Source organism: Rhinopithecus bieti, unplaced genomic scaffold, assembly GCF_001698545.2.
Source record: "Rhinopithecus bieti isolate Rb0 unplaced genomic scaffold, ASM169854v2 scaffold_8911, whole genome shotgun sequence".
NCBI lineage: Eukaryota > Metazoa > Chordata > Mammalia > Primates > Cercopithecidae > Rhinopithecus > Rhinopithecus bieti.
Window position 1 is genome coordinate 1,722,668 of NW_016806084.1, and position 25,126 is coordinate 1,747,793.

At 39.9% G+C, this 25,126-nt stretch overlaps 1 protein-coding gene across 1 annotated transcript in view; it reads right to left on the bottom strand.

Moving 5' to 3' along the window:
* The window catches only part of FTO (FTO alpha-ketoglutarate dependent dioxygenase), a 415,105-nt gene that overhangs the window by 161,890 nt on the left and 228,089 nt on the right, over nt 1–25,126 (bottom strand). The window contains 1 exon segment of the mRNA XM_017874625.1: nt 16,152–16,276. Within this exon segment, the coding sequence (XP_017730114.1) occupies nt 16,152–16,276 (125 nt within the window).

The following is a 25,126-nucleotide window of genomic DNA, read 5'->3' on the forward strand; positions in this document are numbered from 1 at the left end:
TTTTTTTTTTTTTTTATGTGAATATCTTTTTTTTTTCTGCCAAATGCCTCTAAACCTCATATATATTTTGTGTTACACACACACACACACACACACACACAAATACATGTTTAAATAAACCTTTACTTCCACCTCCCCTCAAAAAAGAAAATGAAAGTAGTTAGGGTAAACATTTTGCTCTTCACTGCAACCCTTCATGCATCAATAAATAAACGTACAGCTATGTAATTTGTTCAAAGAATGAATGAACTGTCAGTCTTTGCTTTCTGTTTCTGGATTCTGTTCGTTTATGGCAACCCAGAGACACAGTTTGCCACTTAATTTACCTCTTCCTTTTTCAAATACATACATTTTGGAAAAGACATTATTTATCCAAAAGGCTGCCAAGGCATTGGGTTAGGATGGATCTGGATATACAGACTATTTCACAAGCTAGTCTCATTTAACCAAACTAAAGTCTCATTGGGAGTTCTTTTTTGCACAAACTGCAAATCCATAAAGGCAGAGATTATAAACATTGATACCAAAATTTCTTCCAGAGGATTTTCTGACCTTATGTTAACTTTGCCATAGCAATTCATGTTTCTTTGGAAATGTTGGCTTATTTTAATGAAATGGTTCCTTTGGTACAGTTGGGGCTGTGATGTCAACCCGGTTCCATTCTAATAACCCTTATGAAATATTTATGGTGAAATTTAACTACACATGCGTAACAGCTGACTTCAGTGGCAGCCAAGGTTTAGGCTTATCTTTTATCTTTCTTAAAGGAAAACACGTTTTATATTTTCCTCTTCTCCAGAAGCTCAAACCCTCTTGTATTTAACAACTTCCCAAATCACACCTCTATGTGACCATCAGTGTGGAGTGGTGAGACTAAAAGATGATTCTGGCCACATAACGTCTTTGTTCAAGCTTCACTTCTACCGTGAAAGAACAGCTGGGTTCCCCCATGGAGGAGCTGGGAGCTAAAGCAGGAGCTCAAGGGTGTAACTGGAGAAATAGTGATTCACTAGCAATGAAGTTCCGGCCCTTCCTTTCTGAGAATTAAACTCTTTATCAAATTCAAAACAGCCAACATTTTTGTGGACACCTTGTTATGGTGACAATGAGCACCATATCCACCTCATTCACTTTTGGAAACTCTCACATACTTTGTTTATAAAAGGACAGACGAAATACTGCCAAGTTCAAGGCAACACACACACACACATACACACACACACACACACACACACACACACACACACACGCAAGAACCTAGATGGAATAAGACAATGTTACAAGGTCACAAGGTTCACAGAGGCAGATTGTGTCCTGGTCTCCCAGCCAGGGTCATTCCCTCTATTCTTGAGAAGTGTGAGAAGATGGAGAAGGTTTCTAATTCAAAGCAGTCAGGACTTTCATTCTATAGCAGAATCCTGCCCACAACGTCCAGCTCCATACATGTTTTGATTAGCCTGAATAACAGTTACAAATATCTGAATTCATGCTAACATTTAAAACGCTGGGAGACTTCGGAAGCATACACATACAATATGAATGTTCCACTTCTCTTGACAATGTGGAAGACCTACTAACATAGATCCTGCCTGCTTGCAAGGCTGGACAGCAGCTGCCTGGCTGCCCACTTGAGACAGAGTGTGAATGCCTGCTGGCCAGGAGACCAGAAGACAATCTGGGTATTGCCTCTGTGACTTTGTAACATTGTTCTACTCTATGTAGGTTCTGGCATACGCACACACGTGTGTGTGTGTGTGTTTTGCCTTGAACTTAACAGTGTCTCACCTCTCTGGCTTCATTAATACATACATGATTACCAGGCCCTACAGACATCTGAATCTGCAATCCCTGGTCTGAGTTCACTAGCATTCACTAGAAAACTCACAAGTATCCAGCTCTCATGCCCCCATCATCAAGAGCTCAGACGAATACTTCCTTCAGAAAGGGCGGTGCCTCTTTGGACATGAATTCCCCGTTCCATGTGTCCTTCAAATCCCTCCAAACCAGGTCTCTTATACAGCCACAGTGTAATGATCTTAGGCATCCTTGGTGCAAAAACTAGTAGATGTGTGGATGCAATAAAGTGCTCAGAAACACACAAGGAGAAATCACCAGCTAAGGGAATGGATCTCTTACTTTACAATGGTGAGTTCTCAACCTGCCACCAAAACCAGCACTGTTTGTGTACGCTTCACTCAGACTCACACTTTGATTTATACATGCAGATGTACTTTCTTAACACACCCTCTCCGACTTTCCTGCCACAGCCTGTTTCCAATGCTACTAGAAGATGCTGTGCTTAATACAGCTTCCCAATTCTCCAAGGCCCCCTCAAAGCTTTTAAAGCTAGCGTAACATGCAGAATTTCAAATGAAGTACCAACAGCAGAAAGATCATTTACAGTAACTATACAAACAAGCTAAATGAAAGACTTGTGTTCAGTCATTAAAAATAATAATGCTAAAGCCCCGAGGGCTGAAATGTAAAGCTTAGACTTTGTGTGAGGAAATAGAAAAGGAGTGTGTTTATTATCCCAATAAGATAACCTGTTAATTTATTTAGTAGGCAATTTTCGAGTACATTCGTTCACAGTGAAATCTCACTTTATCAGATTATAGGAAAAATCACCACCACAAATAAAATGCTCGTTCAAGCCAGGGGCTTTTGCAAGATAGAAATTACCATGTACGAGACCAGCAAGGGGTGGCTGGGAGGTGCTGCCACGAATAGCTTCCGCCCCCTTATTCTCCTCCTCTCCTGAACCAAGCCCAGAGTTAGTTATAGAGTTATCTATCTCACACTTTGCAGATGATGCCTAACATCATGACAACAGAGAAGAGGAAAGGTCTCTGGACCTGCCTACCTACAAGAAGTTTCTGTAAAGTAATGAATACAGACAGCTTGGGGACCATCCACCTGCGCTGCCTGCCTCTTCCTGCCTGCAAAGTGAAACCACCAGGGATTGGCAGAAGGTACTTGTCTGACAGGGCCAGGACAGCCTTTCTCCTCAGTGACAGCCTGGGCCTACCCTCTTAAACTTGACCCACCGTAATTCCTTCACAGTGCAGCGGCAAGGCAGCTGACAGTAGCAGCTGCAGCTCCTAAGCGAGATGGATGGAATTTTCATAACTAGTTCCCCAAGTTACATTTTACCTTCAAGATAATTTATGAGCTGCTCTGGAGCCTTGAAGAGACAATATGCTTGCCATAAAATTAACTGTAACAGTCTTGTAGGTTATAATTAACACTGGGAGGGTAGCACCAACTGGATGAAACACATGGTGTAATTGATGGTGAAACTGGAAATGAAGCAAGCTAACAATATCATTACTGTGCAGGCTGCCTTAGCAAAACCTATGCTTTCTGAGGGTTCATTGCAGTTGCCTCCCAGGCCCGTATTCTGGTAGGAAAGAGGCCAGAGCTGGGCAGAGGGGTGGAGGTTTTGCTGGCAAGGCCATGGGGTACCTGGACAGATACGATGGCTGTTAACAGTCTGGAAAGAGAGCCATAGCAGAGCATCTGGCCGTATGCTTCCTGGAGTTCAGACCAGGCCCTACATAAGCCTTCCTTGTAGATATGACTTCATTTTCTCAGTAAACAGCAACTTTTTCAGTGAAAAAAATATATGAGGATAAAAAGAAGACAATAAGAACTTTCAAAATGCCCCTCCAAGGATTACAACATTTATTTAGCATACATTCTGGAAGCAAACAACTTAATATGAGCATATCTTAATAAAAAAATGAAGATGGTTAACTAAACCTAAAGGTTTATTAAACTAAAAAGTAACGTCCTGAGCACCCTATCCAAAGTTGACTATGGGGAGAAAGCTAATCAGAAGAGTCCTGTCAAACACTCCTTTTTCAGAAAGAAGCACTAACTTATTCCTTTCATGCATGGATACTGAACAGTCTAACCAATACCTGAGAAGTACTGAACATTCTAAACACGTTGGAACGATTCAAATAATTCTAATAAGCATTTTTAAGGTGATTAACCTATTTTTTGTTTTGTTTTCTGATTTGTTTGGTTTTGTTTTTTTGTCCTGGGACAATATACTGGCAAATTCTAATAAATGATGCAACAGTGTCCCCTACAGGCCAGCAGAGCTGTTCCTTCCCCTTCCCCCATCCTCCTCCACCATGACTTCCTCAACTGAAAGCCAGAGTTAAACTTTTATCTGTAACATTACAGAGTAAATTTGTAAAATACACTGGGGATACCCCTGAGATAGAATAAAATTACTACTCTTCATGTGCGGTAAATTGTTTCCTAGATATAAACAAACTGTACAGCTGGTGATTAACCCATTATGGAGTAGATAAATTGCTACCCTTTCACCTTAAGGGCACCTACTGAAATCAGCCTTGACTAACACAGCCCCAAAATTACTTGACTTAGAGGATTTACAGAGATTTACAGATTCTCAGAGGCTAAACTTTGGTGTTCTAATTTTCACCCCTACTCTCCCACCTTCTAAAAGACCATAACAAATATGAAAGAAATGACACAGCATATAAAGGTGATACCTTTCCTTTAAAAGATCAATAGTAAGGAGATTGATAATGCATTAGCTGGATACTATTTCCTTATAGAGATGCACCCACAACTAAAAACTGTAAAACATGCTCAGTACCAGAGGAAATAAATATGTAAAGATACATACCTGCCTATCTCCACACTGAGAAGGATCCTAGAAGGTCTCTAAAATACTAAGTGAACCATACGAGTGGTTGATAAAAACTAAAGCTTGTTACTGCTCTTGGCCAACCTGGGCCATCTTAGCTTAAATTCCATGTTCACTACTTACTAGCTGTTGCCTTGGGCAAGTTACTCTGCACTTCTATGCCTCGGTTTTCTCATCATATAAAGCATGTAAAACTCTGTCTGGAACATAGTGAGTTCTCAATAAATGCCAGCTGCTATTGTTACTAAAATTAGTACCATTGCAGATTTCAGGGAAAGTGGAAGTAGAGGAGTGAAACCCATCAGGAGTAACACCCACTTTTCCCTGCTCCCGGGGATCTCACGTATGGAGCCACTCCTTGTGAGAGCTGGAAGATGCCTTCCACTTTTGGGGTGATCGAGATCAAGTCGCTTGTTTTTTACATAAAGTTGTTAAGGCACAGAATGTCTATGACATGCCCAGAGTCCTACAGCCACTAATGATGGGATTCCAACTTAAGTCCAGCCCTCCACCTGTCAATTCTGTGTGACAGTGCTGAGCGCAGAACACCAACTCTGTCTGGTGTTTTTCCCTGCACCAGTTTTGCAATATCAGGCCCCTACAAGGAGGCTAGGATATTTACTACATGGGGCATTCTCTCAAAGGAGAGGCCAATTTGGATAAGGGGGGCTGGGTTTATTCCTGGCTTTGTTGTTTTGATCTGAAGATCATGACAGGTCATTTTTATTGAACATCTAATATGTTACAGGTACTTGCTCTGGGTGTTTTACATTTAATTGCTTAATCAACCCTATGAAATGGGTTCTATTGTTATCATCCCCTAGGCAAATAACAAATGAGAAAATTGAGGCTCATAGGGGTTAAGTAACTCATCTGGCTACAATCCACAATTGTAACTTGCCTGGAGTTACAGAAGTGCATCCAAGATTCAAACCCAAGCAATCTGACTCAGAATCTATGCCCCCAACCATATTAATGAAATTTACTCTGAAAGAAAACCATTTTTCCTTCACAAACTTTATACAATGGAAAGAAGGTAGCACAACTTTTATACAATGACCTATCCTCATGTATAAATTTCTTCCTATTTCTTCTCACTCATGCTTTGAGACAAATAGCTACCTATCCACTGGTAGCCAACACAATTGGGTAACGGAGCAGTATTTCTCACTGTGGCTGGGCACATAATGAGAGTCTTATGAGAACACTTAAGGAGAGCCTGTCTTCTTCCCTGGGATGTGGGTTTCCATGGAACCATGACTCAATCTCTTCCATGGTATTTATTATTCTACATTGTGTAATACATTTCCCCTAATCACATGTTACTCATCTCTATAACCTCAGGACCTAAGATAGTGCCTCATACCAGGGAGGCACTTAAGAAATCTTTGTAGAATCAACGCATGACTGACAGATCACTCCTAACAACAAAAACCAGCATTTATGAAGTACTTGAGTGTATTATCACAGGTAATCCCCCAACACCTATGAGATAGGTCCGGCTTTGCCCATTCTCTCTTCAGAGAGATCTGTCAATATAATGTGGCCTGAATTTAAGCCTTCCTTCAAGTGAAGACCTTTAAAGTGACACAGGTCTTAGAAAAGGAAATGGGGACCAGGGTGTGGATAACTGAAGGAGAATTAATGTTATGGATTCCCTAGGATGGTGTTCCTAGAAAACTAGCATCCCACTGGCTACTTCCCAAATATGACCCACTGCAACTAGAAATGCAAATTTTACAACAAGTGATTACTTTATGACAAAGCTCAGAAAATAGAGTGGTGTATCTTTATCTCAACTGAATGACTTTATTTTGGTCACTGTTGAGTGCTGGTGAATATACAGGGAATAGCAACTACATGTACATTTTATAAAAGAAATTTTCAGAGTTCCGCTTAGGAAAACAGTTCGTATCTGTCATTCCACTAGCATACAAGCTCCGTGAAAGAACTGCCATCAGTTTTGTTCACTGCTGTATTCCCAGAACCTGGAACGGTGCTTAGAAAACAACAGACATTTAATCAATGTATGTTGGAAAATTAAATGAATCAACATTTTCTCAAAAAGTTTAAGAAGCACTGCCCATAAGAAACAGCCAGCCAGCAACTGATCGCGGTAGAAACCTGCCAGAAACAGAGTTCATGCTAAAGCCCATGTGTTGATTTTATAAATAAGATGCACAGAAGTCAATTGGCTTTTGTCCCCCATAAAACTGTTCAAATAATGACAGTAACAATGGTAATAACATTAACAACACTTGCCTCCTTAAGATAAGTTGCTGTATCTTGGGGGGAAAAAGTAACCCTATCTCTAGACTCATTTAATCTTTGCTCTAAATTTATACAATGTTTCAATTCCTACACATTTATGAGGAGGTTTTATGGAGTTATCAGGTTTTATGGAGTAATCTGGATCAGAGACACAAAGAACTTTCTTCTGCTAAGGGCAGCAAAAAGTTGAGACTTACTAAAAGAGAAGGGACAGATGTCTTAAAAAAGACCCAGATGGCAACTAGCAGGCCAGTGCCTCCCTGCTTCTCCCTGGAATCTCTTCCATTTATTCCTCATGCCCACCCCAACACTGCAAACAACTTTACCTAGTAGCAATGGACAGCTACCCAACTACAGATGTCACAACTTCTAGTTCCCAACTAACTAGCTGTGCCGGAGTAAGCAGCCAGTCTCTTCAGCATGAATGATAGCAGCTGACATGGTCCCATGACACAATCACAGGCTGTCTCAGCAGATAACCGCATCAGTCTCATTATCCCATAGCCCATCCTCAAGGTGAGGAGCTCCACTTTTTGTGAACACAGCTCCAAGTTGTAGTCCACATGCCAAGTTACCAATGCTAAGGTTCATAACTGTGCTGATATCACTAAAGCAGACCAGGACATTAGCAGGTGACCAGGAAAAAATAGCTGTCTACGGACTGGAAGCCATATTAGCCTCAGCTTTGTCCCTATCCCTACTGAACTAAAACCCATCCCTTTATTCAAAGGCATGTCCCAAGGGCAGTCTTTACAACTCTCTTCTTCCCTGCCATGCCAGTTCTTCCTCTTCTCACCCAGCTCCATTCAACTTCCAGGAAAGGCAACAAATTGGGAATGGTGGCTCAGGGAGGAGACCATGTCTTTTTGTCCTGGTCTTAGCCAAGACTCATGGTGTTCTCTTCCTCAAGTACACTGGAGTCAGCCTGTGCACATGGCATCCCTCTTCGCTCATGCTGGAATAAGGGCCTGAGGTACCATCTTGGGGCTTAAGCACCAGAGAACTGCATAATAGAGATTTCTCCTTATTTCCAGTTTCAAGGCTTCCACCCCCTGGCAAGGTTAGACGAATAACCAATGCTTACTTCCAATATCAGAGATCCATCCTGACTTCCAATTTCAAGATTTCCACACCAGGCAAGGTTAAGAAAAAGAGCAAAAAAAGCAACAGGCCAATATCACAAGTGGTCATACCCCTTCAAAATTAATAAAGACAAAGTACTTATAAACACTGGAGTAGATTGAGAGGAAAGTTATTTCATAAATTTGAGTGTCAGGCATTCTTCTAGATGCCAGGGATATGTGGTAAACAGGTAATGAGGTCCTTTGATAGAGGGTATTATTCTAATGGAAGAGATAGCTTAATTTTTACAAAGATCTGGGGTGCAAATTTGTTCTTTTGTTTTGAGACAGGGTCTCGCTCTGTCACCCAGGCTGGAGTATCGTGATGCAATCGGCTCACTGCAACCGCTGCCTCCTGGGCTCAAGTGCTTCCCCCTACCTCAGCCTCCCGAGTAGCTGGGACAACAGGTGTGTGCCACCACGCCTGGCTAGTTTTTTGCACTTTTTGTAGAGATGGGGTTTTACCATGTTGCCCCGGCTGTTCTTGAACTCCTGAGCTCAAGCAATCTGCCCGCCTCAGCCTCCTAAAGAGTTGGGATTACAGGTGCGAGCCACTGCACCTCACCTGGGGTGTATGTTTTACAGCTGGTAAACAAACAAATGTCCTATCCTTACAAAACTTTCATTCTGGAAGAAGAGAAAAAAATGTAAACACAGAATCAAGTCCATATATAATTAATGTCAGGTTACTTCATTTTTAAAGCTTCTATCAAAATATAAGTTCCCTTAGGGCAGACCCCATTGCTAAATTACCTTACGGTTTCACAGTGCCTCACAGTAAAAAGAGTTAAAGTGTGTGTGCTAGCCATTGTATTCTTATTAACTACCACCTCCACATTAAAGTAAATTATTCCACAGTTGAGACTCAAGTCATACTCATCTTGATATTCCCCACAGTGTCTAGCACAGTTACTTGCACCTAATAAACACTCAATAAATAATAGTTAATTGCTAAACTGGATGGTGCTGACTTGTCGGTTTTGCATACAATCCGTGACTAGCTAGGAGGCAGAAGGAGAGACAGATACCCGTGGAGAACACCTCAATGTGCTAGTTTTAGAACCCAAGCTGATCCACATAAGCAACTTACACAAAGTGTTATACTTGTTGAGCCCAGATCAAAGTTCTAAAGCTGATTAGCTTGGAATAGTAAATCCTATTCATTACACATTCTAGGTTCTAACAACCAGATTTTACAGACTTAACAAAGATGTCCAGAGTGGATCCATTCTGGGGGTAGGTGGTAATGGCTGGGGTCACAGAGAATAGAAAGATGACTAATAATAAGACCGTTGTTTTACTAGTCCAGGAAAAAATGGAAACTTGAAAGTTTTTGGAGCTGTCAAAGCCCAATATGAGGATTATCTGGACGTTAAGAGAGTCACTTTTAACTAGAAGCAAGTAGTTTCTAAAAGCTTTTCTAAGAAACTTCCATAAACATTATTTGAAACGAATCTCAGCACCATTTTTAAGGCTCCTTGGACCCAAATGAAGTTGTCTCCTATGGGAGTACAGTAAGTCCTGTTTGAGCCTAAAAGTTAAAGAGCTATAAATGAACTGAGTTTCCATTTAATCAGGCTACATTCCTATCCAGTGTGCAATGTTGAATGAACTGTAAGAGAATGGTAGGAGAAATAAGTAGGTAATCTCTAGAAAAAAATAAGTGGGGCCACATGCAAATAAATAAAGAGCCAGGTCTGACCATGGTAACGCGGAAACAAGCACTGCTGCAACTTAATGACAGCCCCATTTGGAACCCCACTCCTTCTACAAACCAAATATTCTTAATAGGCTTGTGAGCTCTTTACCACTAACAAGAGGGGTAAGGAAGTCCTTAAGTCCGCCATGTTTTAAAACGTCCTACTGAAAAAACAATAGTTTTCAAAAAGCACAGGAAAAGATGCTCGACACCATAAGTCATTAGGGAAATGCGATTCAAACCACAATAATATACCACTAGGATGTCTATAGTTCAAAAAAAAAATGAAAATAACAGGTAATGACGAGGACATAGAAAAATTGGAAACTTTGTGCATTTTTGGTGGGAACATAAGATGGTGTAAAAGATGTGAAAACAGCCTGACAGTTCTTCAAAAGTTAGACACAGAATTACCATATGACCCAGCAATTCCATTCCTAGGTATATACCCAAGAGAGCTGAAAACATGTCACTCAAAAACTTGTACATGAATGTTTACAGCAGCATTATTCATGATAGCCAGAAAGTCAACCCACCCAAATGTCCATCAATTGATTACTGTCCAACAACCCAAATGCCCATCAGTTGATTACTGGATAAATAAAATTTGGCACATCTATATAGTGGAGTATTAATCAGCAGTAAAAAAGAATGAAGTGGCTGGGCGCGGTGGCTCAAGCCTGTAATCCCAGCACTTTGGGAGGCCGAGACGGGCGAATCACGAGGTCAGGAGATCAAGACCATCCTGGCTAACACGGTGAAACCCCGTCTCTTCTAAAAAATACAAAAAAAACTAGCCGGGCGAGGTGGCAGGCGCCTGTGGTCCCAGCTACTCGGGAGGCTGAGGCAGGAGAATGGCGTAAACCTGGGAGGCGGAGCTTGCAGTGAGCTGAGATCTGGCCACTGCACTCCAGCCCGGGCGACAGAGCAAGACTCCGTCTCAAAAAAAAGAAAGAAAGAAAAAAAATGAAGTACTTATATGCTATAACATGGATGCATCCTACAATCAGTATGCCAAATGAAAGAAGTCAGACGTAAAAGGCTATGTATTGTATGATTTCATTTATAAGAAATGTTACAAATAGGCAAATCTGTAGAGATAAAAAGTAGACTGGTGCTTGCTCGGGACTGTGGAGAGAAGGGGAAATTGAAGGTGGCTGTTAACAGACACAGGGTTTCATTTTGCGGGAAGGAAGATGCTCTGGAATTGGATAGTGGTAATAGTTGCACAATTAACTATACCCTTTAACAGTTAACTGTACACTTTAAAATGATAAATTTTGTTGTATGAAATTTTACATTATATATGACTTGTACCTCAATTTTTAAAAAAATCCTAATGACCTTGCTTTTGTCTCTCTCTCTCCTCTTTTTTTTTTTTTTTTTTTTTTTTTTTTTGTATTTATACCTCACTTAGCAAAAATTTAGGGCCATGGCTTTAAAGTTAAAAAGCATAATTGATTCTCAAGTATTTGCCACCTCCCTGAATTATCCTCTACCTGGCTTTCTGCTCACTCAAAATCCCCACAGACATAAGACAGCCAAGCCAAAACCTTGATGAAAAATATGCTAACTTTGGATAATGTTTAAAAGCCTTCTGTTTTGATTTTTTAACATAACTATTGTCTGGGTGAGGCTTGTGTTACAAGACAATATAGTTCAATATAAAGGGTTTTCAATAACACAACAATTCTAGTCTTCCAAGACATCTACCATTAAATACTTTCCCGAGTGGGTCAGAGAACTTGCCACTCTGTTGTGGTAATGATGGTTCCACTGCTATCCTTGCCACTGCCTCTCACAGCCTCTTTCTAGGAAACTTCTACATTCTCATCCCCAGATAAACCCTGAGATTGGCCACTTAGCTCACTCTCTATTATGCACAGCATCTCATGCAGTAGGTATACAAAATATACGAAAAGATGCTTACTGAATGAAATCATTCTCGTTTCAGAAAGCGGACTCATGGCATGTGCCACTCATCCCTGCAGAAAAGTACAGAGCTGCATGGCCTCCATCATCACTGGTCTGAAATTAGGACTCTATGTTCATGAGAAACTGGGGGAGAGCTTTAAATAGACTAATCTTATCAATTAGTGGTAAATAAATAGACAAATAGTGTACAGTGACCTCATCCATTGTTGGCAATAATTAGCATTGCTATGATGTTTCTTTGAAAAAAGGAATAAAGAAAGAACCAAACATAACTACTCAATTAACATTATGTGCTTTCTTCTTATATTTACAGAAAAACTGCCAGGTTGTAGTAGGAGTAAGACTCTGTTCAAGAGTCAAACATATATTTCATACTAAAGAGTGCACAAGAGTCAGTGGTCAGATGCTGACATGGACACACATTTTTTGGAAAAGCATTTTCTCTAACACTTGATTTACCTACATTACTGAAATGAAGCAAGCAGGCAGAACAAAATCTTTGATTCTCATTCTGACTTCTTCAAGGCAAAGGAAGCCCATTCCATTTCTGAAGCTAAACTATAAATAATTATTCCATAATAAACAACACCCTCAAAATTTTCAGCCATCTAGGAAAGACGCCAGGGCTTTGTAGAAAATAAACAAGGCAGTGATTTTTATTATATTTTATTTAGAAAGACAACTCGAGTGTGGACACTGGACTGCACCTTTTCTTTGGAGCACTTTTCAAATGATAATTTCTTCCACTGTCACCATTAAATCTTAATCCATTCCAGCTCCTTGTATGGGTCATTGAGTCTATATGTACTGCTGTTATTTTAAAACGTTTCCCCTTGGTAGGAAAGAGGGGGAGAAAAGATGTTGAGAGCCAGATGGGCCTCTTCACAGTTCATTTATCAAACCTAATATGCTGGGCCCCACCCTCCTCTCACTCACGATTGCAGTTAAACTTCCATATAATTTGGTAATCATTTTCATTATCAGAGAGTGACCCTAAAGTAGCCTATCCTGGGACACCCGGTCCTTGCAGCTGCTCTTTTTCTGCCTTTTCCTACAGTAGACCCTAAGAACCTCAGAGTTTATTAGCTGCAGACCGACCTTTGGGCTACGCAGGTCAAGAAGGGGTCAGATCAGAGGGCTCGCCCAGTTCTTTAAAAGCTATAACAAGCTGTCCATCAGGCAGAGGGGACTGGATAAACAAAGGCGAATCTTCAGAAATTCTGTCCCACTTCTGTTAACACTTACCCTGCATTCACACAGCTTCTCCCGATGTCCTTTGGATCATTCAACTCTAGGGAAGTGAATAGACAGCCCTAATAAGCCTATTTGGAGAGGGTTGTTTGTGGGATTATGAAGCTTGGAGAAGGAAACCCGCAGCACTCAGATGTGCCTCTAGAGTCGCTGGGTTGTGTGTCACTGTGACAAACTCGGTTACCCCAAGTCATGCAAAATTGACACTTTCCTCAAGAAGCTAAATTACAAGGAACATATGCTTCAGTTTAAGAGACTTCAGTGAGTCCCAAACAATGGCTTGGCGTCCGACCTGAGAGACAGACAAATATTTTATAACTAGGTTACAAGTTTTACTTTAAAAATTCTCCCTAATATGATCGCAAATGAACCTGCTAAAGAGAGGTAAAAACCTTTATTACAAAAGACTTATACTAAAGTTATTGCCAGCTGCAGCAGCTCCGTTGACCTAAATTTCTTGAAGTTGTACAATTCATAATGCACTCTCTAATGTGCAATATAAGGTAATTAGAGTCATCTGTATTCAACTTTCAGAGGAAAAAAAATTTCTATTATCTAATCTAACTGATCCCCTGATAGCTTTGATGAAAGTAAAATACTGTAACCTATTGCTTGGCCTTTGGTGAGTGCTAATTATTTTCTGTCAAAGCACATTTTTCCTTGTGTAATTCCGAAGTACACAATAGGCCAATCTCTAAAACACAGGCTGCTCAGTAAGCACCGCAGTGGATGTTTTATAACTTTCACCACCACCCGTTTGACGGCTACTTGAGGCAATGCCCAATTCCAGACAGCCAGATGACACTTTGATGAGGAAAAGAAAGGTGTATGGTAACCGTCTGTTTATACAGATCGCATGGATGAGTCTGTAGATAGGTCACTAAGATGGGAAACATCAAATGGGGGTGGAGAAGCGGTGGGGAGAAGGATTATGGTTATTTAATACTCTGAGGACACTTCTCCTTCTGAGATCTCAAGACACTAGCCTCTTGAAATTTTCTTTCAGGTGTTTAGTTTTAAGGGGGTCTGCACAGTGTCAGCTGTTAAGCTCTTTCTTTCCTCCTCCCTTAACACAAAGGACTTGAGAATTTTTGTTTCAGTTGCTAGACTACATCAACTTCAACACTGGCTCCAGCTCCTGATTAAATTGTTAGCAGTAAGGGCCAGAAATGCTGAAAGCAGATTCCTTTTAAACAGGCCACTTTGACCATGTTGTCTAATGATTTAGTGTATTAAAAAATTATTGTTAACAAACCAAATGCACTCAACAAAAAATATCCATTTGCGCTCTCACTGGGCCACACGGTCTTTGGGTGGAAGGGAACCGGAGGAGAGATTACAGGGAAATTCTTTCTTCTTCCCATTTTAGTTAATTGGAATCATTATGAGGATGACATACAACATCAAACAGAGACAAAGAAACCCCTTAGATGTCCACAAACTGATATTCCATTCCTTAATATGTATACTTTAATGAATATGCATGCTTAACTTACAATACAAAGAAAATTTTAGAATTAATTATTGAAAGGTAAATTGGAAATCATTTAGTCATTACTTCGGTTGAAACCGTCTGCCACTGGCCAGGTGTGGTGGCTTGCACCTGTAATCTCAGCACTTTGGGAGGCCAAGGCAAGAGGATCGCTTGAGGCAAGGAGTTTAAGACCAGCCTGGGCAACATGACAAGACCCTGTGTCTATTTTTATAAACATTTTTTTTTTAGAATGAAAAAAAAGAAACTGTCTGCCATTTATGCTGACCACACCACCAAAAGATGGGGAAGGGGAGGGTGAGTATCATTGGGAATTTTAAATTACTATTTAAATACAAGTCTGAATTTAAAATAGTACATATTTGAAAAGCAGCTTTCTGATATCCAAAGAGAATAAATACTTATATTGTCTCCTTTCTTGGAAAATGCTCATCTTCAACCTTGTTCAGACAAACCTATTTTATGATAATTATTACTAGCAAAGCTATGAATTATTATAAATTCTGTTGCATGAAGTCATTTGGAGAATATTATGTCTATCAATAAATGTTCTTGACTTCCAGGCACATAGAATTTTTAAGCACCAAATAAGACTGAGACAAAATATGCCATACCCTTCCTGATTCCTCTCCCTCTGGCTTAGAGACAGATGACAATTCAATAACTTTTACAAACTACAGATCTGAAAGATAATCTTAACATTTGGGAGAACTAGTTCTAGCCTCCCACATATCAACTGTTTTTCAGAAAAGAACAGGATAACATGGTATTTACTATGTAAGCATCAGTTCTGTAAAAACTGATGATTTAAAGAAAGTTTTCACCAGTAACACAGTTTCTAAGCACAGGTAACTCCACGGAAAGAGACCAGGTTGAAACAAGAGTCATTCCTAGTTGGTTAACCCTAAAAATTGGGTTGATAAATAGGCTACAGTCATTGCCACATAACAACATTTTGAGGTTTTGGTCAACGGCGAACCTTACATATGTCAGTGGTTCTGTTCCATAAGACTATAACAGCATATTTTTGTAGTACCTTTTCAATATTTAGCTATGCTTAGATACACTAATACTTACCATTGTGTTACAACTGCTTATAATATTCAGTACAGCAACATGTTGTACAGGTTTGCAGCCCTGGAGCAACAGACTATACCATATAGCCTAGGTGTATAGTAGGCTATGTCATCAAGGTTTGCATAAGTGCACTCTATGATGTTCATACAATGGTGAATCACCTAAGAACACATTTCTCAGAACCTATCCCCATCATTAAGGGATGCATGACTATACTTTCAAGTAATCTGCCCTGTACAGAGTGATATAGGAGCACTATATGGATTTCCCAGACATCTGCTCTAATGAAAGAGCAATGTTAGTCTTTTAGACTGTTGATTAAAAAGGGTTCTTCAGCATCAGGTACTTATATTACATTATGTTCAAAATGCAAACATTTATGCTAAATGTTATATTCAGGAATAAATTGTGTAAATATACTGATGATGTCAATGGATCATTACAATTAATGTAGGTGCTGTGGGTAGGAAAGCTAACTTTAGCTGAAAGCATCTTAAATGTGCTTATTTTTCATGGCCCCTCAAAGGAAAGGGATGAGGCCAGCCGTAAGGGAAGGCTTGGCCAAATATAGTTCTTGTTTGTCAAGAACAACAAATCCCGTTTCATAACAGAACTAACCTGGCATGCCATTCTCTCCTCAGGTTCTGGCGTGCAGTGAGCGAGGCAAGGATGGCAGTCAAGATTTCATTCCTTTGTTCCACGGGGAGCCCCTCTCTTTTAACTTCATGAAACACAGCATTTGTCTACAAGAAATGATCCAAAACAGAAAGAAAAAGTGAAAAATTAATAATAAAAAAAAGCCCATAAGCAAATAAGGACAGTAAATCAATGGCTTTTTTATTACAGTTCCCCTGCTAACAAATCAATACAGTAAATGATGGCCAAAAATGGCCAGCATATATTTTGTATTTAATCAATGTACATGGCACATAAGGTAAACTCTAAAGCTCCATTGCCTTAAGTAACACATCAAGATACTGCACATTCTTACTCTAATTTTCTCAGCACACCAATGATTTTTTTTCCCTGGGAATTGCCTACCATGAGCTATTATTAGAAATGATTTTCACGTACACTTCACTGTGAGTTGTTTGTTTTGCCTTTTTAAAAAGAGCAGCCTCTGACTTTCACTCTCTGTTTCCTGCCACCCAGCTGAGGCTTTCTCTGCCTCTCTTATTTGAATCATTACTTTAAATTTCTACCCATGCCAGCAACGTTTGGCGGGGAAAGAAGGGAGAAGATTCACTCATTTTCCTTGCTTGTTGCAAATCAAGATCTTGCAAAAAAAACAGGGAACACAAAAATCAGAAAGACCGTTTCTTTGAATGAATATCTCAAAGAACATCTTTAGATTTTATAGATGTTGTTTTTTAATTTAAAGTTAGTGTGGCTTCTTTGGAGATTTTATAACCAAAGCAATCGCTAAAAGGAATGAAATTGTCACTACAATGTCAATGAAATTGTCTGTGTTCTAAGTCATTCAATATATTCCTTATCTAACAGATGCCAATATATTTGTTTACTTAAAGAGCACACCCATAACCTGGTTCTCCTGTAACTTGAAACACTACTCCCTTACTCTTTTATAGCATTTGATAGTGTATATTTAATATCATCATGACAACCTCGAGGAGTAGTGAACATTTGTTTTTTCTATTGCCTAAATCCATACTTCATCCCCTTTGTCTGGCAGCATCACCTAAATCTCCCCTTACAATGTCTTTTCTTTCATGGTATAAAGTCTTAGAGGGACTGTCAACCAAGGTGTCCTATCCTCCCCTATTGAAGGATGTGGGCCAGACCAACCTGATCCTTTTCCAGGACTTTAGACTCTTGAGAGGAATGATATAGAAATGGGGGAAAATGCTGAGGCAATTTATCAATTCCCTTAATTCCTTCCACCCATGGTTCTCAGAGTATCTCTAGTTCCTGGAACCTTCTGAGTCCAGATCATTCGCTTTTCCTTTGATAGTGTCAGTCACCCAATATCCTTTCAATAAAGTCCCATTTTGTTTAAATTCACCAGGGCTGGGCACAGTGGCTCATGCCTGTAATCCCAGCACTTTGGGAGGCTGAGGTGGGCAGGTTGCTTGAGGTCAGGAGTTTGAAACCAGCCTTCCTAACATGGCGAAACCCCATCTCTACTAAAAATACAAAAATTTGCCAGGCGTGGTGGCACGCACATATAATAACAGCTACTCAGGAGGCTAAGGCAGGAGAATAGTTTGAAACTCGGGAGGTGGAGTTTGCAGTGAGCTGAGATCACACCACTGTACTATAGCCTGGGCGACAGAGTGAGGCTCCATCTCAAAAAAAAAAAAAAAAAAAATTTCATCAGAACCTGTTTCTGTTGCTTATCAAAAATGTTAACGGATGCAAACAGGTAAGTCAGAAAATAGCACCTCCATTGTGAAGAAGCCTGGATAATCTACCTGACACTAGCCAGGAAAAGGACCCTGATCCTGCCTCCTGGGCCCAGTATTCCATCTACTGTGCTGGAAGATGTGCCCAGTTGGACAGTCAAGCAGCTTCTGTGGTAACAACATTTTCAGCCCTCCAGCACAAGCAGGAACGTTCAGCTTCTCTAGGTAATTCCAGGGCACGAAATCCAAGATCCAGAGGTTGCAAATTCAAATACTCACTAGGCCAGGCACATAACATGAATGAGTTAAGCAGAGGTTACTAAAAGAGAGCACATGTTCTGCCTTAAAAAGGCAGCCATTATTCAGATCCAGCCAGCTCTGCCACTCAGAAAAGCTGGCTCATTGATGCCAGATTCAAGAATTTTCAAAATAAACAAGAAATCTGGTGTGGGGTGTGTGTGTGTGTGTGTGTGTATGTTTAATGTGAAAACCAATTTTTGTAAATCTTGTAAACTCATTAAAATTAAACAAAAAATACCACGTGGGTCAAACGAGAAACACCAATGGGCTGAATAGAACTTAGGCAGCTATCAATCTGTGATCTCTAATCTAAGAGATGTCTAATTTCAGAGAGGTCTAAGCATTAGCAGGTATTCTAACAACAGTACTACTCCTTGTCTGTGACACCCTACTTCATGTACTTAAAGTTGAAAGGAACTTCAAGAAGTCATGTAGTTTATCAGCCAGGCGTAGTGGCTCACACCTGTAATCCCAGCACTTTGGGAGGCCGAGGCGAGTGGATCACCTAAGGTTAGTAATTCAAGACCAGCCTGGCCAACATGGCAAAACCCCGTCTCTACTAAAATTATAAAAAATTAGCTGGGTGTGGTGGCAGGCATTTGTAATCCCAGCTACTCAGGAGCCTGAGGTAGGAGAATCGCTTGAACCCAGGAGGTGGAGTTTGCAGTGAGCTAAGATCGCACCAACGCACTCCAGCCTGGGCAATAAGAGCGAACCTCTGTCTCAAAAAAAAAAAAAAAAAAAGTCACATAGTTTATCGTTTTGTCTATGGGTACATATCATCTTACCAAAATGCAAAAATGCATTAAATGAAAGACAAAGTAGACATCCAGCTAGCTCCAAAAACATGATCAAAACAAAATTATTTCCCTCTGTAAATCTATTAAAATGTTTATTTTTTAAAGTCATTTACCTCTTCCTTGCCTTTCATATCACTTACATTTCATCCAGGGGCCCTTGTTTTCCATAGGCCCTGAACCGTCTCTAAGAGGGGAAGGAACAAGGATGTAAGAAAGAAAGTTTCACAAAGAAAGGGGATGTTGCCTGTTTAGTCAACACTGTATCCCCATTGCCCACAAAATATCTGTTAAATCAGTCAATAAAGAAGGGATTTGAAAAATAAGTATTACAAACACAAAGAACAATGAAGGTTCTCTTCTTTTAAGAAATTACTATTACATAAATGATAAACTCATAAAAGGGATAAACTAAGAAATAGTTATGTGCTTTATCGAACGGATTAAGCACGAAAGGATTCACTCTAAGGTTTCTTTAAATAACCAGATCCTCTAGTTCAAGAGTTTCCTAAACTTCAGTTATTCTAGCACATCTTCATAATTCTTGCCATATTTGTATATGAACTATATAATACAGTATTTAATATTTTCTTTAAATTGACTCATTTTCATAGTAATTTCTAGATAAAAGAAAAAAAAGAAAAAAATACTATGAAAATTGGCTCATTTTAAAATATATAAATTCACTTCAAAAGAAAATGGAAAACCAATGGTACTTATACATGAGAAGATAATCATAAAAGTAAATATATTATAAAGAAAACTATATATTTATTTCATTCTAGACGTTGCTTGCTGAAGGCTCTGAGGCTAAAGCATGCTCCCTCTTTGTAAAGGAAGATATTAACAAGTGGTGAGAATAATGATGCAGCAGATTTAAATGAAAACTTCCTTGACATAATCACATAAACAGATGGAGCTGAAGAGAGAATCACTGCCTCAGTGTGGTCCTCACGTGCAGAGTCCCCAAGTGCCACCTTGCATCACCCTGTATCACCTGTGGTCCACATCTCACACTGTGGGTGCACTTCCCTATTGCAACGGTTTTTAAATACTTTGCAGATAAAGTTCTTTTCTCCCCAAATGTATCCTTTCATGCAACTCCAATATGTACAACAAACAAAACTGGAACAATTCTCTTTGAAGCTGGTATGGAGGACCTAGAGGTCCTCCCTTTGTCATTGGGCATCCTCTCAAAGCCCCAAGGCACTGTGAAACACAATCCGCCAACACCAACCCAAGAGCATCTAAAATAGCATTCAAGTTTTTAAAAGTTGAGACACTGCTAGGAGGAATGCAAAATACTACCATTCTGACAAACAGTTTAGCAATTTCTTATAAAGTTAAACATACATTGAGAATATGACCTAGCAATCTCATTTCTAGGGATTTATCTAAAGAAATGATAACTTATGTTCAAACAAAAACATGTACACAAATGTTTACGGCAACTTTCTTCATAATCACCAAAAACTGGAAACAACCTAAATGTTCCTCAAAGAGAAAATGGATAAACACATGGTGGTACATCCACACAACAGAACACTACAACAGCAATAAAAAGGGCTGAGCAACTGATGCATGCCACCACTCAGCATCTCAAAGACATGATGCTCAGTGAACAAAACCACTTATTTGACATTCTGCAACAGGCAATACTATAGGGTCAGAGAACATAAGTGGTGTCTAGGGATTCAACTGGGCAAGACGCGGCATGAGGGAATTTTTGAGCATGAGGAACCATTCTGTACCTTGATTGTGGTGGTGGTTACATGAGTTTATACAAACGTTAAAACTCATAGGACATGTGGCTCACGCCTGTAATCCCAGCACTTTGGGAGTCCGAGGCAGGTACATCACCTGAGATCAGGAGTTTGAGATCAGACTGGCCAACATGGCAAAACCCTGTCTCTATTAAAATACAAAAATTAGCTGGTGTGGTGGCACACTTCTGTAATCCCAGCTACTCGGGAGACTGAGGCAGGAGAATCGCTTGAACCCAGGAGGCATAGGTTGTAGTGAGCCAGGATCATGCCACTGCACTCCAGCCTGGGCAACAGAGCAAGACTCCATCTCAAGAAAAACCCAAACAAACAAAAACCATAAAAAATCTATAGGACTGGCCGGGCACGGTGGCTCAAGCCTGTAATCCCAGCACTTTGGGAGGCCGAGACGGGCGGATCACGAGGTCAGGAGTTCGAGACCATCCTGGCTAACACGGTGAAACCCTGTCTCTACTAAAAAATACAAAAAAAGCTAGCCAGGCGAGGTGGCTGGCGCCTGTAGTCCCAGCTACTTGGGAGGCTGAGGCAGGAGAATGGCTTAAACCCGGGAGGCGGAGCTTGCAGTAAGCTGAGATCCGGCCACTGCACTCCAGCCCGGGCAACACAGCGAGACTCCATCTCAAAAAAAAAAGAAAAATCTATAGGACTGTATACCAAAAAAAGGCCAATTTTATTGTATGTAAATTTTATAAGAATTTAACTTAAAAACATTTGCATCACATTTTTAAAACAAAGAGTGCAGAAAACAAGTTTCAAGTAAACACATTTAGCATATAAGTAGTAAAAATATAGAGAAATATAACTTGACAAAAAAACAAAATCTGTTACAAAAAACTATTTTAATATTAGAAAAGGAAGGGTGAACTTTGAACATTCAAACTCGAAAAATTAGGGTGAAAAGAAATCATTGCACAAAAGGAAATTTCAGTGTCAAAAGAGCATTCTTTTACAAGGCAATTAACGTGATATTTTACTCCTTATAATAGTGTCGGCTTTTCAAGGGTTGACTTCCCCAGGAAATGTTTATAGGCCATTTTCCCATTAGTAGTAACATAGAACTGTCTTCAAACAAGTAACAATTTTATAAAGTCTCCTATTACCAAAAACACATTCTCCCTCCTCTCTTCCCAAAATACAGAAGAAAACCCCCAGGTTTAGGAAACGTGCACTAGAGGCTAAATTTCATTTCATTAGTACTTTTTTTTCAATAGAAATCTACGGAAATGCAGGCCAGATCAGAAAGAACTAAGTATTAATTTTAGAGTGCTGGCTGTTCAAATCCCCGCTGTCACCTCCTAGCTGTGGGTCTTTCCCGTAACTCCAAATGGTGATAGTAACAGAACCTCTCCACAGTTCTTGTAAGTATCAGTTGCCTGGTACGTATGTCGTCATGATTATTACTGTTTATTTTCATCTTAAACTCTGCCAATCTATCTACCTTGTGCTAGGTTATGCTAGTTTAACAAAGGGATTCCTGAAAATGTCTATTACTTTAAGTGGAAAAACTTTAAAGGAAAACAGGCAACCACTGAACAATCACAATCATAAAATTTTTATGTACCAGAAGCCAGAGGCATATCTTTTGCATATCCCTAGTGGTAGAAAATCTTTATCTCTTTATCCTTTGAGGGTGGGTTTTATTTTTAGAACCAGTTCTGATTTTACTTGATCTCTCTGGGTTAGTGGACATCTCTCTCTCCTGGGCCAGTGCCTGACACTAAGCTGGTCCTTCTCAGTCTCCTGTATGCCTTTCCTCATTCTAGGATGAGGAACTGTTGTTATCCCAAGGTCATACCTTTCATCCTCCTCTCATCTCTTCGGCTTGCTGTCTCTGTGGGTGATCTGCCCTTCCAATGGCTTTAAGGGTTCCCTGTAGACTGCTGACATCTCTACGCTTCTACCTTCAAGCAGACCTTTCCACTAAGCTCTGGTCCCATATAGCCAAAAACTGACTATCTTCCTTAAACATGCTGCTTCAAACATAAGATTTTGACCTTCACCTGTCCACATTTGAACTGACTATTTTTGCTTCCACTGTATTTACCTAGAGTGGTAACTGTACTACGATCAATGTAATACCCAAACTAGAACCCTAAGAATCACCCTAATCTTCTTCCCTTTCCTTTCCTGCACTTCTTGTACCTAAACATAAAAAAATCCTGTGATTCCTCTCTCTTCAATATGACTGAAACTTACCCCTTCCCCACTGCCATAGGCTTAGTTCAGGCCCATCTCTCATCTGGACCATATAATGGCCTCCAAACTGGTCTGTGTCCATCTCACCCCTTTCTTGAATTTTCCTGCTTCAAGTATGATCTTTTAAAAGTATATGTCCAAACATGTTACTTCCTTTTAAATAATTCAGCATCACCTACAATAGTGGTTCTTAGGCTTTTGTCAGCCCTGGCGCTTCCACAAAGTTTCTTAGGGTCACCAAGGAGACAAGGAGCTTTGGCTTCAAAATCCCACCTAAACCAGAGCACCTTTGTTTATATACGCTTCGGTTATTGGCATTTGGAGGACACACACAAAAAATGATTTTTTTGAAGTCCAAATTCCTTAGCCTGGGGGAAAAAAACCCTTTTGATACAGGTCCTGCTTAATTCTCAAATTTTATCTTCTATCATCTGTTTCATTTAAAACTGTAATTCCCTGAAAACACACGACTGTTCTATACTATACTTTGATTTGTACCTTTGCTGTATAACTTTTCAGTAACTACTCATTCTTTAAGAAACATCTCAAAAACACCTCCTCTGGGAAGTCTTCCACAAACTATGTCCTTCCACCAAATTAGGCGGAGCTGATCATTCTTTTTATGCACCACCATGTCGTACTCCATTGCACTTACATATTCATTTAAAGTTTTCTCTTCCAGAGTGTGGGTCCCATTAAACCAGAAGGGTCCATACCCATTTCTTAATAATCTCCAAGGTGCCTAGTATAGCAACACGCCACGAAAGTGGACTCCTGATGGATACTTTGGAATAAATGAAGCCAAATGACATGCTGAAACATGTCTGGGGAGTGAAGCTAACAATCAGGCCAGAAAGCACTATTCAAGGTCAAAAACAGTATGCGAAACCAGCTTTGATTTGATTCAAACTATTCCTGACGAAGAGTCTAAGAATGGGGTCGGAAAAATTACTCTTAAGCAACAGAATCCAGAAAAATGAGCATATGCCCTTGGTAGGTGATTACCTAAAAGGACAATACTCATTTGGATGGATGTGTCTAAAAATATACCCTCCTAATACGAGGGTATACATAGGAGGAAGAAGTCCCACTTTCTAGATTTCAGTAGAGAAAACTAGTTTGGACTCTGGCAACACACAGTATATTAAGGACCCCTAAGAATTTCCCAGAGTCTTTCATTTCTCCTGGCTCAAAACTTCATGTATAAAACCAAAGCAAAAAATCCACAGCCAGAGAGAGAGAGAGAGAGAGAGAGACAGACTGAATGCAAATTAGAAAAGAAAAGCCAAGAACTCTAAGAAGCCTTGAATTTTAGGCTTAAGTTTCCTATCTTTCTTGGAAAAAGTCTCCTAATTCTGAATGGATTCAATTAAAACTCAGCAATTTACCTAATTCTTGTAGGGCATACTGCTACAGTCAGTAACTTTCAGTATGTCCTAATTCCACTGTATCATAGCAGAATTTGTCACATGTAGGGTTTTCAGAGAGGAACCACTCTGAGATTTCAAAGGAGACTTATACCATTTACTCTTTACTAATACTTCTATGCAAGTCTTTAATCCTTTTGGTTCCTCTCTGATAAGATGCAACAGCTTCTGATAGGCCTGTAACACCAAAACTCAGACTTACTCTCTCCATCTTACAAATCAAAGAATGTTGTCCAAGGAAATGCATGGAAACAGGATGGCATTCTACAAATATGGCTGGTAATCCCCTACAAGGCTCCTTTAAAAAAAAAAAAAAAAAAAAAATCTACTACTGTTCTTGCAATTTCAAAAGGCATTTAAACACCAGGCTCCCAGAACTGCGTACCTTTCTGACCTCCCTCTCTACCCATCCTCACCACCACCACAGAAGTAATACTGTCATTATGGGAAAATGTCACCCCAACACTTTTATATACATAGCTGTCTCATGTTAGGCTTGTATTTCCCCTCTGCACACACAAATTACAAAGATATGCTCTGACTGATAATGAGGGCTAAAGGTTCAACTTGTGAAGAAACTTGGTTTAAGATGTTATCAGCTGGGAAAGCTATTTCCTCACATCAACATTGCCACAGGCTGTCAAAAGCCCCAACCAGGGCTCCCCTCTTCAAAAGTCCAGGAACACTTTTTTTTTTCTTTCTCTCTTTCCGTTTTTTTTTTTTTTT